At 44.0% G+C, this 19,927-nt stretch overlaps 1 protein-coding gene across 1 annotated transcript in view; it reads right to left on the bottom strand.

The window, feature by feature from the left end:
• LOC139753101 (uncharacterized) overlaps window positions 1-18,971 on the bottom strand; it is a 35,784-nt gene extending 16,813 nt beyond the window's left edge. Inside the window, exons 1-2 of the mRNA XM_071669192.1 lie at window positions 18,820-18,971; window positions 18,071-18,331 (exon numbers count right to left, since the gene is read on the bottom strand). Of these exons, the coding sequence (XP_071525293.1) occupies window positions 18,071-18,209 (139 nt within the window). The 5' untranslated portion in view covers window positions 18,210-18,331; window positions 18,820-18,971. The remainder of the gene's footprint in view (window positions 1-18,070; window positions 18,332-18,819) is intronic.
• Between the last annotated feature and the right edge of the window lie 956 nt (window positions 18,972-19,927).

The raw sequence follows: 19,927 nt of genomic DNA, 5'->3' as shown, positions 1-19,927 counted from the left end.
CACCTGTCACACTTTCCCACACACCCGTCACACTTTACTACACACCTGTCACACTTTACCCCACACCGTCACACTTTACCACACACCCGTCACACTTTACCTCACACCTGTCACACTTTCCCACACACCCGTCACACTTTACCACACACCCGTCACACTTTACCCCACACCGTCACACTTTACCACACACCCGTCACACTTTACTACACACCTGTCACACTTTACCTCACACCCGTCACACTTTACCTCACACCCGTCACACTTTACCACACACCGTCACACTCAGTCACCAGTTCTCTCCCGCTGGACGCGTAAGGGGATGGAACCCATCGCCGCAGAGAGAGAGAGAGAGAGAGAGAGAGAGAGAGAGAGAGAGAGAGAGAGAGAGAGAGAGAGAGAGAGAGAGAGAGAGAGAGAGTTCTTGTCATTTGACCTTTTTTTTTTTTACCCTGCCCAGTCATCCATCTCCAGTGGTCATCCACACCCTCACCCAGCACTTAGGTGAAGGGGCCAAGCAGGTTAGAATATATATATATATATAACAAGTGACAACAAGTGATAACAAGTAGTGGTGATGTGAGAAGGAGATGGAATGAGTATTTTGAAGGTTTGTTGAATGTGTCTGATGACAGAGTGGCAGATATAGGGTGTTTGGGTCGAGGTGGTGTGCAAAGTGAGAGGGTTAGGGAAAATGATTTGGTAAACAGAGAAGAGGTAGTAAAAGCTTTGCGGAAGATGAAAGCCGGCAAGGCAGCAGGTTTGGATGGTATTGCAGTGGAATTTATTAAAAAAGGGGGTGACTGTATTGTTGACTGGTTGGTAAGGCTATTTAATGTATGTATGACTCATGGTGAGGTGCCTGAGGATTGGCGGAATGCTTGCATAGTGCCATTGTACAAAGGCAAAGGGGATAAGAGTGAGTGCTCAAATTACAGAGGTATAAGTTTGTTGAGTATTCCTGGTAAATTATATGGGAGGATATTGATTGAGAGGGTGAAGGCATGTACAGAGCATCAGATTGGGGAAGAGCAGTGTGGTTTCAGAAGTGGTAGAGGATGTGTGGATCAGGTGTTTGCTTTGAAGAATGTATGTGAGAAATACTTAGAAAAGCAAATGGATTTGTATGTAGCATTTATGGATCTGGAGAAGGCATATGATAGAGTTGATAGAGATGCTCTGTGGAAGGTATTAAGAATATATGGGGTGGGAGGCAAGTTGTTAGAAGCAGTGAAAAGTTTTTATCGAGGATGTAAGGCATGTGTACGTGTAGGAAGAGAGGAAAGTGATTGGTTCTCAGTGAATGTAGGTTTGCGGCAGGGGTGTGTGATGTCTCCATGGTTGTTTAATTTGTTTATGGATGGGGTTGTTAGGGAGGTAAATGCAAGAGTTTTGGAAAGAGGGGCAAGTATGAAGTGTGTTGGGGATGAGAGAGCTTGGGAAGTGAGTCAGTTGTTGTTCGCTGATGATACAGCGCTGGTGGCGGATTCATGTGAGAAACTGCAGAAGCTGGTGACGGAGTTTGGTAAAGTGTGTGGAAGAAGAAAGTTAAGAGTAAATGTCAATAAGAGCAAGGTTATTAGGTACAGTAGGGTTGAGGGTCAAGTCAATTGGGAGGTGAGTTTGAATGGTGAGAGGCTGGAGGAAGTGAAGTGTTTTAGATATCTGGGAGTGGATCTGTCAGCGGATGGAACCATGGAAGCGGAAGTGGATCATAGGGTGGGGGAGGGGGCGAAAATTTTGGGAGCCTTGAAAAATGTGTGGAAGTCGAGAACATTATCCCGGAAAGCAAAAATGGGTATGTTTGAAGGAATAGTGGTTCCAACAATGTTGTATGGTTGCGAGGCGTGGGCTGTGGATAGAGTTGTGCGCAGAAGGATGGATGTGCTGGAAATGAGATGTTTGAGGACAATGTGTGGTGTGAGGTGGTTTGATCGAGTAAGTAACGTAAGGGTAAGAGAGATGTGTGGAAATAAAAAGAGCGTGGTTGAGAGAGCAGAAGAGGGTGTTTTGAAATGGTTTGGGCACATGGAGAGAATGAGTGAGGAAAGATTGACCAAGAGGATATATGTGTCGGAGGTGGAGGGAACGAGGAGAAGAGGGAGACCAAATTGGAGGTGGAAAGATGGAGTGAAAAGGATTTTGTGTGATCGGGGCCTGAACATGCAGGAGGGTGAAAGGAGGGCAAGGAATAGAGTGAATTGGAGCGATGTGGTATACAGGGGTTGACGTGCTGTCAGTGGATTGAATCAAGGCATGTGAAGCGTCTGGGGTAAACCATGGAAAGCTGTGTAGGTATGTATATTTGCGTGTGTGGACGTGTGTATGTACATGTGTATGGGGGGGGTTGGGCCATTTCTTTCGTCTGTTTCCTTGCGCTACCTCGCAAACGCGGGAGACAGCGACAAAGTATAAAAAAAAAAAAAAAAAAAAAATATATATATATATATATATATATATATATATATATATATATATATATATATATATATATATATTATCCCTGGGGTTAGGGGATTAAGAATACTTCCCACGTATTCCCTGCGTGTCGTAGAAGGCGACTAAAAGGGAAGGGAGCGGGGAGCTGGAAATCCTCCCCTCTCTTCTTTTTTTTTAATTTTCCAAAAGAAGGAACAGAGGGGGCCAGGTGAGGATATTCCAAAAAAGGCCCAGTCCTCTGTTCTTTACGCTACCTCGCTAACGCGGGAAATGGCGAATAGTTTAAAAGAAAGAAAGAAGATATATATATATATATATATATATAGATATATATATATAAATATATATATATATATATATATATATATATATATATATATATATATATATATATATATATATATATATATATATATATATATATTGGAAAGGATCACAATTTTGCGCGTGATCAAGATATTCCTATGAGTCCACGGGGAAAATGAAACACGATAAGTTCCCAAGTGCACTTTCGTGTAATAATCACATCATCAGGGGAGACACAAGAGAGAAATATAACAGTCAGTTGATATACATCGAAGAGACGAAGCTAGGACGCCATTTGGTAAACATAGGAATATCTTGATCACGCGCAAAATTGTGATCCTTTCCAATATATATATATATATATATATATATATATATATATATATATATATATATATATATATATATATATATATATATATATATGTATGTATATATTGTAGTGAGCGCCCACTTTAATGGAACGCTACCATTTGCGTGGGAGCTGGGAGCTTCCCAGCTCCCACACAATAGCGGTTCGAATCCTGCTGTCATGTTGGCATTAAGTGATCCTCTCTCTCTCTCTCTCTCTCTCTCTCTCTCTCTCTCTCTCTTTCTCTCTCTCTCTCTCTCGCCATTTCCAACGTTAGCGAGGAAATGTTCTCTTATGGAAAATAAATCAAAGTGAAACGTGTCAGTAACAAAAGAAAACAGTTTCTCTAGGGAAGACTTCGAATTTGGTGACATACTAAATTGGTAACTGTTTATGGGTAAGTTATTAAACTGTCAGGGGTAAGTTATTACGTTACCTGGGGTTATCAAACTGTCAGGGGTAAGTTATTACGTTACCTGGGGTAAGTTATCAAACTGTCAGGGGTAAGTTATTACGTTACCTGGGGTAAGTTATTAAACTGTCAGGGGTAAGTTATTACGTTACCTGGGGTAAGTTATTAAACTGTCAGGGGTAAGTTATTACGTTACCTGGGGTTATCAAACTGTCAGGGGTAAGTTATTACGTTACCTGGGGTTATCAAACTGTCAGGGGTAAGTTATTACGTTACCTGGGGTAAGTTATCAAACTGTCAGGGGTAAGTTATTACGTTACCTGGGGTAAGTTATTAAACTGTCAGGGGTAAGTTATTACGTTACCTGGGGTTATCAAACTGTCAGGGGTAAGTTATTACGTTACCTGGGGTTATCAAACTGTCAGGGGTAAGTTATTACGTTACCTTTGGTTAAGTTATTAAATTGTATGGGGTTAGTTATTTAAATGTCTAGGGTTTGTTATTAATCTGTCCAGGGGTAAGTCGATAAATTGTCCGGGGGTAAGTCATTACATTGTCTGGGGTAAATGATTACATTGTCTGGGGTAAGTCATTACATTGTCTGGGGGTAAGTCATTACACTGTCTAGGGTAAGTCATTACAATGTCTGGGGTAAGTCATTAAATTGTCCGGGGTAAGTCATTAAATTGTCTGGGGTAAGTCATTAAATTGTCTAGGGTAAGTCATTAAATTGTCTGGGGTAAGTCATTAAATTGTCTACGGGTGTCATTAAATTGTCTAGGGTAAGTCATTACAATGTCTGGGGTGTCATTACATTGTCTAGGGTAAGTCATTACAATGTCTGGGGTAAGTCATTACAATGTCTGGGGTAAGTCATTACAATGTCTGGGGTAAGTCATTAGAATGTCTGGGGTAAGTCATTAAATTGTCTGGGGGTTAGTTAGTTATGAAACTACCCGGGAGTAAATACGTAAAGTATCTTGGTGGTAAGTTATTATCAGACCGTGAGCGGATAAATTTGTTGAGCCAGGGTTGGGGGGAGGGCAAAAGATGGCCCGCGGGCCGCATCTGGCCCGTAAAAAGGTGTCACCCGGCCCGCTAGGTCAAGCAGGAGTTACGAAATAAAAACCCAGGTTGGGCCCCAGGCCAGAATTTCCAAACGAAGCGACCCACCACAAAAAGACGGAGCGAAGTAACGGTTTTGAGACAGCCTAGCTGAAACCGTAAACTTTATACATAGATATTCATCTATTATCATTATTATTATCAATATCATTATCATTTTATTATTATCATTATTATTATTATTATTATTATTATTATTATTATTATTATTATTATCATAGCCTAGCTGAAACCGTAAACTTTATTTATAGATATCTATCTACTATTATCATTATTATTATTACTATTATTATTATTATTATTATTATTATTATTATTATTATTATTATTATCATTATCATTATTATTATCATATAGCTCTAGGACCCTCTTTAGCTGGGAGGAGGGGTTCCGCAAAATTGTGATCCTTTCCAATATATATATCATTACTTATTCGATCAAACCACCTCACACCACACATTGTCCTCAAACATATCATTTCCAACACATCCACCCTCCTCCGCACAACTCTATTTATCGCCCACGCCTCGCAACCATACAATGTTCTTGGAACCACTATTCTCTCAAACATACCCGTTTTTGCTCTCCGAGATAACATTCTCGCCTTCCACACATTCTTCAACGCTTTATATTTATTATTTAATCGCTGTGTCCCGCGTTAGCGAGGTAGCGCCAGATAACGCGAAGAATGTCCCATCCACTCATATACACATATATATGTACATAAACGCCCATACACGCATATATACATACATATACATACACAGACATATATATATATATATATATATATATATATATATATATATATATATATATATATATATATATATATATATATATATATATACACACATGTATATATACTTGCTTGCCTTCATCCATTCCCGGCACTACTGGAGAAATTATATATATGTACATGTTATGGTTTATGATTATTATTCTTACAGTTCAAAGCATTTTAATGTCGTCTCCACACGGTGCAGCAGTGGTTCGCCTCTGGACAACCAATTGCCCATCCATGTACAGTTAAACTGTCTGAGGGTCGTTGAAACTCGTTTAGAAACTGCGTGTGTCGAAAGTATGTTTTGAGAGGGAAATTATCGCTTAACAGGAGCGATTCGTCCCCAACCCTCTTTCTCCGGGTCGGGTGTGGGGTTCCATCGGGCGGCAAGTTAACCCATATTAACCCCTCTCCTCCTGCAGCCAACCCCTTCTCCTCCTGCAGCCAATCCCTCCTCCTCCTGCAGCCAACCCTTCTCCTCCTGCAGCCAACCCCTCCTCCTCCGGCAGCCAATCCCTCCTACTCCTGCAGCCAACCCCTCCTCCTCCTGCAGCTAATCCCCCTCCTCCTCCTCCTGGAACCAATCCCCTTTCTCCTCTTGCAGCCAACCCCTCCTCCTCTCTGCAGCCGATCCCCTTCCTCCTCCTGCAGCCAACCCCTTACTGCAGCCAATCCCCCTCCTCCTCCTCCTCCTGCAGCCAACCCCTTCTCCTCCTGCAGCCAACCCCTCCTCCTCCTGCAGCCAACCCCTCCTCCTCTCTGCAACCGATCCCTCCTCCTCCTGCAGCCAACCCCTTCTCCTCCTGCAGCCAACCCCTCCTCCTCCTGCAGCCAACCCCTCCTCCTCTCTGGAGCCGATCTCTCCTCCTCCTGCAGCCAATCCCCCTCCTCCTCCTCCTGCAGCCAACCCCTCTCCTCCTCTCTGGAGCCTATCTCTCCTCCTCCTGCAGCCAACCCCTCTCCTCTATGCAGCCGATCCCTCCTCCTCCTGCAGCCAATTCCTCCTCCTCTTGCAACCAGTCCCCTTCCTCCTCATGCAACCAATCCCCTTCTCCTCCTGCAGCCAACCCCTCTCCTCCTCTCTGCAGCCGATCCCTCCTCCTCCTGCAGCCAACCCCTCTCCTCCTGCAACCAATCCCCTTCCTCCTCCTGCAGCCAACACCTTCTCCTCCTGCAGCCAACCCCTCCTCCTCCTGCAGCCAACCCCTCTCCTCTCTGCAGCCGATCCCTCCTCCTCCTGCAACCAATCCCCTTCCTCCTCCTGCAACCAATCCCCTTCCTCCTCCTGCAGCCAACCCCTCCTCCTCCTCCTGCAGCCAACCCCTCCTCCTCTCTGCAGCCGATCCCTCCTCCTCCTGCAGCCAACCCCTTCTCCTCCTGCAGCCAACCCCTCCTCCTCCTGCAGCCAATCCCCCTCCTCCTCCTCCTGCAGCCAACCCCTTCTCCTCCTGCAGCCAATCCCTCCTCCTCCTGCAACCAATCCCCTTCCTCCTCCTGCAGCCAACCCCTCTCCTCCTGCAGCCAACCCCTCCTCCTCCTGCAGCCAACCCCTCCTCCTCCTCCTGCAGCCAACCCCTCTCCTCCTCTCTGGAGCCGATCCTCCCCACCTCCTGCAGCCAACCCACCCACTTTCCTGCAGCCAACTCCCCCTCCCCCTCCCTCCTTCTGCAGCCAGCCCCTCCTCCTGCAGCCAGAGGTGTGTTCAGTCATACATACACACACACACACACACACACACACACACACCAGAACTGCTACCCTTCTATCGAGGCTCCCGGTGGTCGACCTTCGGGCCCAAGTTGGTGGTTATTGCCGTCTCATTTGCATACACTTAACAGGACATTTCGTCCAGGATGACTTGGGGAGGGTGTGCGTGTGTGTGTGTGTGTGTGGTGGGTGGGGGTTGGGTGGGGTTGTGGTGGGTGGAGGTGTTCAGCGCAAGCCTTGGTCTATACACATCTGTTGCCAGAGCCATCACATAGGGGGGTTAAATTGACGGTGTATGGTTGGCATGTTGTGAACAACCCTAAAATACAACACACACACACACACACACTCACACACACACCAACACACACACACTCACACACACACCAACACACACACACACACACACACACACACACACACACACACACACACAAGTACAAGAACAGTAAGACACAAGTATAAATCTAATGAAATAAAACATGAACAAAAAAATACAAAAGCAATAGAACACAAAGACGGAAGACTTAACTTTTATTCTCGTTTTCTACTGGACAATCTAAGGGCACATTTCGCTAATTATGTAATTACCTTCCCGGTAATAAATGACCCGGGGTATGATTCGGAAGGTCGTGCTCAAGGGTCGTGCTGGTCGTGCTCAAGGATCGAACGGTCGTGCTCAAGTGTCGTGCGGTCGTGCTCAAAGGTCGTAAGGTCGTGCTCAAGGATCGTAAGGTCGTGCTCAAAGGTCGTACCGTCGTGCTCAAAGGTCGTACCGTCGTGCTCAAGGGTCGTGACACCATACTCAAAGGTCTGTGCATCGCTCTCAAGGGTCGTACCGTCGACCATCGTGCTCAGGTGTCGTTTGGTCGTGATGATAGGTCGTTCCATCGTGCTCAAGGGTCGTACCGTCGTGCTCAATGGTCACACGGTCGTACTCAACGATCGTAACGCCGTGCTCAAGGGTCGTACTGTTCGGCTCAAGGGTCGTACCGTCGTGCTCAAGGGTCGGTCCGTCGTGCTCAAGGGTCGGTCCGTCGTGCTCAAGGGTCGGTCCGTCGTGCTCAAGGGTCGGACCGTCGTGCTCAAGGGTCGGACCGTCGTGCTCAAGGGTCGGGCCGTCGTGCTCAAGGGTCGTTCCGTCGTGCTTAAGGGTTGTACCGTCGTGCTCAAGGGTCGGACCGTCGTGCTCAAGGGTCGTACCGTCGTGCTCAAGGGTCATACCATCGTACTCATGGGTCGAACCGTCGTGTTCAAGGGTCGGACCGTCGTGCTCAATGGTCGTACCGTCGTGCACAAGGGTCGTACCGTCGTGCTCAAGGGTCGTACCGTCGTGCTCAAGGGTCGTACCGTCGTGCTCAAGGGTCGTATGGTCGTCCTGAAGGTTTGAGGTAGAGGGTTGAGGGACAAGTCAACTGGTAAGCTAAGTTTGAATGGAGAAAAACTGGAGGAAGTAAAGTGTTTTAGACATCTGGGAGTGGATTTGGCAGCGGATGGAACCATGGAAGCGGAAGTGAGTCACAGGGTGGGGGAGGAGGTGAAAGTTCTGGGAGCGTTGAAGAATGTGTGGAAGGCGAGAACATTATCTCGGAAAGCAAAAATGGGTATGTTTGAAGGAATAGTGGTTCCAACAATGTTGTATGGTTGCGAGGCGTGGGCGATAGATAGGGTTGTGCGGAGGAGGGTGGATGTGTTGGAAATGAGATGTTTGAGGATAACATGTGGTGTGAGGTGGTTTGATCGAGTAAGTAACGAAAGGGTAAGAGAGATGTGTGGTAATAAAAAGAGTGTGGTTGAGAGAGCAGAAGAGGGTGTATCGAAATGGTTTGGTCACATGGAGAGAATGAGTGAGGAAAGATTGACAAAGAGGATATGTGTGTTGGAGGTGAAGGGAACGAGAAGTGGGAGACCAAATTGGAGGTGGAAAGATATATATATACACACACACACACACACACATATATATATATATATATATATATATATATATATATATATATATATATATATATATATATATATATATATATATATCCCTGGGGATAGGGGATTAAGAATACTTCCCACGTATTCCCTGCGTGTCGTAGAAGGCGACTAAAAGGGGAGGGAGCGGGGGGCTGGAAATCCTCCCCTCTCGTTTTTTTTTTTTTTTTCAATTTTCCAAAAGAAGGAACAGAGAATTGGGCCAGGTGAGGGTATTCCCTCAAAGGCCCAGTCCTCTGTTCTTAACGCTACCTCGCTAATGCGGGAAATGGCGAATAGTTTGAAAGAAAAAATATATATATATATATTATCCCTGGGGATAGGGGAGGCCCTGATAAGTTTCATCCAAGAACAAATGAAAGAGGCGATAACATGAGATAGTCCTTGATCGCTTGCTACAGGAAGAGCTCTAGACGAATGGAAGTCTGCCATTGTAACACCGATATAAAAAAAAAAGTAAATTATGAAATTACCGTCCAATTATCTTAACGTCTGTGGTTGGGGGGAAAAAATTGACCGAAACCATCATTTGGGATCGAAATGTAAATAATTTGGAAGACGACCATTCAATTAACGATTCTCATAATGTTTTTCGAAGACCTCCTCCGTATGATAAACCTGCTCGAATTATTTCATCATATAATCATGTATGACCAAAGTAAAGCAGCTATGACCGTCTACCTAGACTGATGAGATTGTACTTCAGTGGAAAGGATTTTTTCCTTTTTTTTCCATTTATCTACGAAAAACTTACTTTAAAATCATAACAAAAGGTTGCATTTTCCACGCTAAAATTCTGTCGTCGAAAATGTTGCTTTGGAGACAGACAGACATAATAAAGAACTGCAATTAAGCTATGATTACATTTCAAATAATTCATGATTAATTGATTTATGATAATTTGCCACCTGTTGGTTTAAGAAATATAGAATATCTTACATCATTACAAATTTTCCTGGCGCTACCTCGCTGTAGGTAGGAGGTAGCGATGCTGTTTCCTGTGGGGCGGGGTAGCGCCAGTAATGGATGAAGGCAAGCAAGTATGAATATGTACATTTGTATGTATGTATGTATGTCTGCGTGTGTACGTAATGTGTATATGTTGATATTTATATGTATATGTATGTATATGTGCGTGTATTGACGTTTATGTGCGTATATGTTTATATGAGTGGATGGGCCGTTTTTCGTCTGTTTCCTGGCGCTACCTCGCTGAGGCGGGGAGCGGCGATTAAGTATAATAGAACAAATGATTTACATCATTTCAAGTGTAGAAACCTTAAATTACGTAAGATTCCAAATTCAAAACGAATTTACTCATTTGACCCTGGGAAATACCATGAAATATTACTGGCATCAAATCCATTTTTTTTTTCTCTCCCAATTTATCTCTTAAAAACTAAGTTTGGTTTACAAGTTTTACTATTGGTCACTATGTCCCACGTCAAACATAATTATCGAGTAAGACCCGCTTGCCATATAGGTAAGGAGGGAGGTGTGGGGGTCGTGTTTGCCTCACTCACCATTAATTGTACACATTGAAAGGAAGGGTTTGCTCCACCGCCCGGGCTAGGTTCCAACAATGGCGTTGGCGGCTGTGTTGGACGCCAGTCAAGCAGACTCTTAAAATATCTGAGAAATGAACGCTGGTCTCCCTCCAGCCAGCCAGCCATTCCCACGAAAAGAATCATTTCTAACCCTCGAGATCAGTAAATTTATTGCCATTAAAACATGCCTTTCCCCGCAACTTGGAGTTGACATGGCCAATTAACGCAACGATAAACGCTAAATACACATTAAGAGGGCGACTACGTTAATAGTTTCCTTTCCGAGATGCAAACTGAATTTCGAGATCAAAAGAAAACGATCCTCGACCAAAAAAAAAAAAGAGTAAAAAAACGAGAAAATGGGATGCTATTTTTATTTTTTGGCATCAACTAAACTTCCATCGTACACGCATTAAATGTGATAAAACATGCTGACTTTAATCATCCTGGCGAGTGTTTAAAGTAATTACCAATTTGCTCTTGACATAGAAGAATAATACCTGACCCAACATCAAACGCATTTTGGAACCTCTTGACAAAAAATCAACACGGGGAAAATTCATCCAATAATAATACGTAAGGTAACAACCTGATGTTGTATAACGCATTGGACACCAGATGAAAAAAAAAAAGATATGATATCACACAGCTTCTGGGAATTACTGGAACACCCTCACATCATCACAACGGTATTAACTAATTCTTTTGAAAGACTTGGGCAATCCCTCATAATGCCCTGTTTTTCCCAACTCCTCCTCCTCCTCCTCCTCCAAAAAAAAGGAAAAAAAAAAGAGAAATAGCTTGTTTGTTGACGGGTGTTCTGCCCACGACACACACACACACATACACAAAAAAGAAAGGTTAAAAGCTTTGATATTTAGGATTTATAATGCCGTCCCGTGCGGTGGGTGGGTGTGTGTGTGTGGGAGTAAGAGAGAGAGAGAGAGAGAGAGAGAGAGAGAGAGAGAGAGAGAGAGAGAGAGAGAGAGAGAGAGAGAGAGTTTTCTCTCTTAAATCGCCGCGATATATAGTTAACTTTAGAGAAAACGAAAGACAGAGGCGCCCTCTCCAGCTGAAGCGCCATTATTTCAAGCGTCGGTCGCCGGAGGTGAGGTGGATCAGGCCCGGCGGCGGGTAAGCGACCTTCGCTCCGCTCCTCGCGCGCGCTCTCTCTCTCTCCCATTCGCGAATCGATGGAAGGAATACATTCAAACACGACACGAACGGCGCGTAATGCTTCACAAACTCGCCAAACTGTGGAATGCTACGCACCATTTCTACAAGGAGTATCCTTTCAGACGGCCGATCTCCGTGAGCGACTTTGGGTTGTGTACGAAAAACTTTTATTTGACCCGCGGCGCGAGCAAGTGGTGGTAGCTGGCTGCTTCCGGTAGTTTGTGTATGTCTCGGAGGCCACAGGCATGCGAGGATTGACCGTTATGGCACGGACATTCCATCATTGGGCGGTTCTCCTCCGTCTTTCGTATTTTCCTCTCCTCATAACCATTTCTACTTTAGGAGTCGGGTTTACCCATACTTAACAAGCTTAAAGTAATCCCGTCTACTTTTTTCTACACGTAATTTGTGTGTGTGTGTGTGTGTGTGTGTGTGTGTGTGTGTGTGTGTGTGTGTGTGTGTGTGTGTGTCGTGTGATCTGATTAAAATTAAGTTGACCTAAGTGTGTATGTGACCCTATTTACACTGCGCGAGAGTAGATATAGGGTCAGGGGCTAGAGAAAAAAAAAATCAGTCATGGAGATAGACAGACACACAGAGAGAGAGAGAGAGAGAGAGAGAGAGAGAGAGAGAGAGAGAGAGAGAGAGAGAGAGAGAGAGAGAGAGAATACGTCATCGTTGTGGCGATCAGAATCTTATGTTGGATGTTTCTCACCATTTCTTTCCAGACATATATACATATAGAACAACCCCAGATAATGTTGAGGTTTAGAACAACCGCAGATAATGTTGGGGTGTAGAACAACCCCAGATAATGTTGAGGTTTAGAACAACCCCAGATAATGTTGAGGTTTAGAACAACCCCAGATAATGTTGGGGTGTAGAACAACCCCAGATAATGGTGGGGTATAAAATAACCCCAGAAAATGGCGGGGTATAGAACAGCCCTATATAATGTTGGGGTGTAGAACAACCCCAGATAATGGTGGGGTATAAAATAACCCCAGAAAATGGCGGGGTATAGAACAGCCCTATATAATGTTGGGGTGTAGAACAGCCCCAGATAATGCTGAGGTGTAGAACAACCCCAGATAATGGTGGGAGTATAGAACAACCCCAGATGATGGTGGGGTATAGAACAGCCTCAGATAATGGGGTGTAGAACCCTATATAATTTTGGGGTGTGGAATAACCCCAGATAATGTTGGAGTATACAACAACCCCAGATAGTTGGGGTATAGAATAGCCCCAGATAACGGAGTATAGAACATCCCAGATAATGGTGGGGTATAGAATAACCCCAGATAACGTTGGAGTATAGAACCCCCCCAGATAATGGTTGGAGTATAGAACCCTAGATAACGTTGGAGTATAGAACAACCCCAGATAATGATGGGGTATAGAACCCTAGATAACGTTGGAGTACAGAACCCCAGATAATGGTGGGGTATAAAACCCCAGATAACGTTGGAGTATAGAACAACCCCAGATAATGGTGGGGTATAAAACAACCCCAGATAACGTTGAGGTATTGTGCATGGTGATGCCATTTTCATCCTCCCCACCACAAGGTCATGTTTGCACCTTTTCTCCCTCAGCCAGAGTTGGAGTCGACTACCCTAACTAACACCTCTTCTCAACCAACCCTTTTCCGTTCGCCCTAATGCTTCCCCGCAGGTAATATTCCCTCCAGTGGGCTGGCTGCGTGTGTACCCTGCTACTGGCTGCCTCTTCCTATAGCTTCTGTAGGGAGAACAGCCACACGAAGCTTGACCGTTAGGATACCTCCTCTCCCATCCTACAACGAAGGCGCGCAGCACTGCTCCTCCTCCTCCTCCTCCATCTTCCTCCTCCTCGTCCTCCATCTTCCTCTGTCTTCTAGATACCACGGAGGACGCTTCTGTGTGTGTGTGTGTGTGTGTGTGTGTGTGTGTGTGTGTGTGTGTGTGTAGGGCCCTCTTTCTTATGGCGCACCTGAAGCTTCTTCGAGGCTACACCACCCCAAGCGGGAGCAGGGTAAGGTGGGCTTCTCTACGGTAGACAGAAAGTCCTCGGTGAGTGACCAGAGAAGCCCTACTACCACGACCATCATCACTCGTGACCCCGTCCGTCATCCGTCCTCACCCGTCACGTCTCCTATTTAATTCCCTGTCGCCACCGCCCGGCCCCCCCACACACACACCCCCCGGAGTCTCCACTCACTGTACCCGTGTGTGTGTTCCCACCCCAAGCTGGACCCACGTCCACCCCAATCACTTCCTCTCTCTCTCTCTCTCTCTCTCTCTCTCTCTCTCTCTCTCTCTCTATATATATATATATATATATATATATATATATATATATATATATATATATATATATATTATCCCTGGGATAGGGGAGAGAGAATACTTCCCACGTATTCCCTGCGTGTCGTAGAAGGCGACTAAAAGAGGAGGGAGCGGGGGGCTGGAAATCCTCCCCTCTCTATTTTTTTTTAATTTTCCAAAAGAGGGAACAGAGAAGGGGGCCAGGTGAGGATATTCCCTCAAAGGCCCAGTCCTCTGTTCTTAACGCTACCTCGCTAATGCGGGAAATGGCAAATAGTTTGAAAGAAAGAATATATATATATATATATATATATATATATATATATATATATATATATATATATATATATATATATATATATATATATATACCAGCTATACGGCACGACAGCAAGCGGCGGGCACTAGTTACTGTCAGGGCCGCCAGGGGCGTCGTATATATCCTTGGGGAGATAAGGTATTTGTCGACCTCGCACTCGAGGCCGGAATTGACAGGTGAGCTTGATGATGTCGTTTGTTGGCTGGATGTTGAGGAGAGAGAGAGAGAGAGAGAGAGAGAGAGAGAGAGAGAGAGAGGCACGAGTGGTGGTGGTGGTGGTGTTGGTGGAGGGTTGGAGAGGGTGAGGTGGCCAGACGAGATTGGCAGTGGAGTGGGCGAAGGAGGGTACATCGGCCGACGTCTAGTCAAACTAGCCAGTTCCCTTGGAAAAAATCAGGTGTCTCCCCATTTCCCCCACCCTGCAGAAACGAGCCTCTCCTCCGTAAACTAGGATAGATTTTTATCGAGTCTGTCAACTGCTTTGTGGCGTCTAATGCGGGGTAATGGAAGATGATGGATGCGTCTTCGCTCGCGGCGACCAATAGGCTCGGGGAGAACCGCCAATACCCGCCTCCTCCTCTTGGATTATTCCAGGAGGTTATATACATTTAAGCATATTGCCACCTGAACACAATGGTCAAGCTAGATCTGTTGCCATTTATAATTACTCGACGTTGATTTATGTCTTAAAATAGTACAAGCGTAAACACGAAATTCACGATCTATTTATTTTATTGAAAGAATGTCTTATTTGCAATATCCTGTTTTCCCTTTTTTACTGATTTACCAAAATCTATAAGCGGTGACTAAATGCCTATCGACTGCCAAATGATCACTAAGCCATAAATACACACATGAAAGGTATACATGAATATGTTTATATTGTATATGATCAGAGTCCACGGCTTCCGCAATATATTCGAATGATTCTTACGCATAAAAAATAATGGGAAGATAAATGCATAAATTTGACAAATAAACTTTTAAAAATCTTATCAAAGAAAGTACTTAAAATCTTACGAAAGTCATACAATACAATTGGTGAATAAGCGATTTACATCCTAGTCATAAAAAATATATATATATATCTTTTTTTTTTTTTTTTTTTGCTTTGTCGCTGTCTCCCGCGTTTGCGAGGTAGCGCAAGGAAACAGACGAAAGAAATGGCCCAACCCACCCCCATACACATGTATATACATAAGTCCACACACGCAAATATACATACCTACACAGCTTTCCATGGTTTACCCCAGACGCTTCACATGCCCTGATTCAATCCACTGACAGCACGTCAACCCCGGTATACCACATCGATCCAATTCACTCTATTTCTTGCCCTCCTTTCACCCTCCTGCATGTTCAGGCCCCGATCACACAAAATCTTTTTCACTCCATCTTTCCACCTCCAATTTGGTCTCCCACTTCTCCTCGTTCCCTCCACCTCCGACACATATATCCTCTTGGTCAATCTTTCCTCACTCATTCTCTCCATGTGCCCAAACCATTTCAAAACACCCTCTTCTGCTCTCTCAACCACGCTCTTTTTATTTCCACACATCTCTCTTACCCTTACGTTACTTACTCGATCAAACCACCTCAAACCACACATTGTCCTCAAACATCTCATTTCCAGCACATCCATCCTCCTGCGCACAACTCTCCCATAGCCCACGCCTCGCAACCATACAACATTGTTGGAACCACTATTCCTTCAAACATACCCATTTTTGCTCTCCGAGATAATGTTCACATTCTTCAAGGCTCCCAGGATTTTCGCCCCCTCCCTCACCCTATGATCCACTTCCGCTTCCATGGTTCCATCCGCTGCCAGATCCACTCCCAGATATCTAAAACACTTTACTTCCTCCAGTTTTTCTCCATTCAAATTTACCTCCCAATTGACTTGACCCTCAACCCTACTGTACCTAATTACCTTGCTCTTATTCACATTTACATTGGACAATCGCATGTTTACCAAATGGCGTCATAGCTTCGTCTCTTCGATGTATATCAACTGACTGTTATATTTCTCTCTTGTGTCTCCCCTGATGATGTGATTATTACACGAAAGTGCACTTGGGAACTTATCGTGTTCCATTTTCCCCGTGGACTCATAGGAATATCTTGATCACGCGCAAAATTGTGATCCTTTCCAATATATATATATATATATATATATATATATATATATATATATATATATATATATATATATATATATATATATGGAGACTACATTTGAGCGGATAACAAGATAAGGTCCACATAATTAATCTGGTGTTAGAGACTACATTTGAGCGGATAACAAGATAAGTTCCACATAATTAATCTGGTGTTAGAGACTACATTTGAGCGGATAACAAGATATGGTCCACATAATTAATCTGGTGTTAGTGTGTATATTGTTGATACTAGTCTGAACGAAAAATAATCATCAAATAATCCGGTAAGGATTATGAAATTATTTTAGGATACACAACATGAAACTAATATACTTACTCATGGTATCATTATCACGGGAATAAAACCCCTGTATCCTAGCCAAACAAGAATATAACTACGGCATCTTAGCTTCACGCTATAATTACCTGCAATCTTTATAATAACTTACAGATGTTAACTATTGCATTCTTGCGTTACGGCCTGCATATAAATTTTGCATTCTTGCATTACAAGACGAATGTAACTACTGCATTATATCTCTGCATTAGGTATGTAACTGTTACATGCGAGCACTACAGTACGAATATAACTACAGCATCCTAGCCCTACACTAAGAGCATAATTACTACATCCTGGACCTACAGTTAAAACATAACTACTGCATCTTAGCCCTACAGTACGAACATAACTACTAAACCCTAGCCCTACAGTAGGAAAATAACTACTGCATCCTGGTCCTACATACGAATATAACTATAGCATCCTAGCCCTACAATAGGAACATAATTAATGCATCCTGGCCCTACAGTTAAAACATAACTACCGCATCTTAGCCCTACATTACGAACATAATTACTACACCCTAGCACTACAGTAGGAACATAACTATCGCTTCCTAGTTCCAATATGACTACTACAGTTGAGGAAGCGAATTTAAAATAAATAATTTCTTTTCTTCTGATAATACAGTGGCATCTTTTTTGAGAAATTAATTCTAGGAACATCTTAAAACCTGACACCATTCCAATGACTTACACTGCTGGTATGTCGTGAAGGAGAGAATTTCAACTGAGAATGACAGGAATTTACTTCTCCCTAAAAGATGAAAAAAAAGCAAACACCAGAATCCATTTTATGACCTACTGTGATATTCTACCAGTCTCGTTCAGCAGGAAAATACCGAAAAAAAAAAGAAAAAACGCTTCGGTCTCTGCTGAGCTGTGAATTTTGTCTCCTGACATCGTTTATCAAAATCAAAAGGAAAATGAAAAGGAGAATTAAGCACATGGATCCCGCAAGAATTTGGACAAGTCAGCATTTTGCTGATATTTTCATAACAAAATGTGATGTTCTATCAGACTTGTTGTACTGTACATTGTGGTAGAACTGGCCATGTTTCGACAATGAGAAATTTTTTCTACATACACAAGAAACTGGGGCCTAAGACCTACCTGTAGGAGTGTTTGAGAGGAGCGCCCATCGTGGGGACTCGTGAGGCGGTGTGGCCCGCTGGAGACCATGGCCGCTCTGGACACTGGCCGCCCACACTACGCCCACCACCACCATCACCACCCCGACACCGACGCCCATCACTGAAGCCGCCGCGCCGCCCGAGATGAACTCACGCCCACCAATGGACAAGTGACGGCAAGCAGCAAACTGCCCGTTTGAAGCTCACACAGCTGCGCTTTAATGCGGTCGACGTACGGTTTCTGAGCCAGAAAATAGAAATATCATATATATATATATATATATATATATATATATATATATATATATATATATATATATATATATATATATATATAATAGAGAGAGAGAGAGAGAGAGAGAGAGAGAGAGAGAGAGAGAGAGAGAGAGAGATGCAAGGTGAACAATCCCTGGTTACCAGTTATGCTTTCTATATATTTCCAGGATTACAGTTCAAAGTTTTACACCAGTAAGAAGAGATTATGTTAGTTATGTTGTTATGATAATGGGCTGGCTGATCGTAGTGGGTACGTCCTTCTACAGGCGTCTGCAACAGTTGTTGGTTGATGGTTGTAAAGTTAGCAACTACGCCTTTACCATAAGATGTATCCGGATATGAGAGGAAAAGTAGCGACTGGCTTTTCAAATAGCTGGTCTTTAAACCCAACGAAGCAATCTTTCCCTGACGAAAAGGAAGGAAAGTGACTACAGTGATAAGAATAAAAAGTACCTTATACGTGTGTATCAATAGCAGATCGACATCAACGTTCTTTTTATCGATTGATAAAGAATTCGTTATCGACGGATCGAAGTGGTGAAAGGGGCCTGGTAGATTGGGGTTGTCTTATGTGGCTGAGTCGTCTGGAGGCTGCTGCTGCTGGCTGCTCGGGTTCCAGGTTCAGCGCCAGTGTGGCCCAAGCGTCTTCAACCCCTCCACTATATAGGTCGGCCCGCGCACGCCCACTCCTCCACCTGCGGGGGTGGAGAGCTGTCATGTGGGGGTGGAGGAGTCAGGGGAGAGACAGAGACAGAGAGTTTCATCTTGTGAGCAAATATGAACATACTCTCATGCCTGTTGCATAAATATTGTGTGTGTGTGTGTGTGTGTGTGTGTGTGTGTGTGTGTGTGTGTAATAACCTATTTGTTTTGTATGTGGAGAGAGTTCGACATTTGCTGGGTCTCATTTCTGGAACAGTTTCCTGTCCCATAACTTCTTAAATGTCTGTATGTTGTGTGTTTGATTACTTTTGTGTTGGAGGGAGAGTGTTTTATACTAGTGTTGCCCCAGTCTTTCAGTCTTATATATCTTATGTGTACATGTATGTGTATTACACACACACACACACACACACACACACACACACACACGTATATAATTGTACGTCAATGCAGCCTACTTCTCTATTGCTCTCCTCCGTCTGTTCTTAATTTCCTCGAGCTGTTCCACGGTCACTGCACACTCAAGTCCCTCTCCAACCAACTCCCTCCAAAACTCTTCGGCTCCTCGGAGCCCGCACGTCCCTCCAAATCAACAAAGCAAAAAAGAAAGAAAGAAAAAAGAAAATGAATCTTGACAGCTTGCTTTACCTCAACCTCCCTTAGACCCGTCCGGCACAAGTCACGAAAAAATTATTACAGACAAAAAGATATTACATTAGATAATTTCATGGATTATAATTACATTGAATTATCAACATAGACCCTTTGAGGACAACGGTACGATCTTAGAGCATATCACAACGCAATGTAGTGCCTTCGTCCTTCAAGGGTCGTACCGTCGTGCTCAGGGGTCGTACTGTCGCGCTAATTGGTCGTTGCGCTGAAGAAGTCGTGCCGT

The sequence above is a fragment of the Panulirus ornatus genome, chromosome 2, assembly GCF_036320965.1.
Source record: "Panulirus ornatus isolate Po-2019 chromosome 2, ASM3632096v1, whole genome shotgun sequence".
Lineage (NCBI taxonomy): Eukaryota > Metazoa > Arthropoda > Malacostraca > Decapoda > Palinuridae > Panulirus > Panulirus ornatus.
Note: the sequence above shows the minus strand (reverse complement) of the source record. Positions and strands in the feature narration are given on the sequence as shown.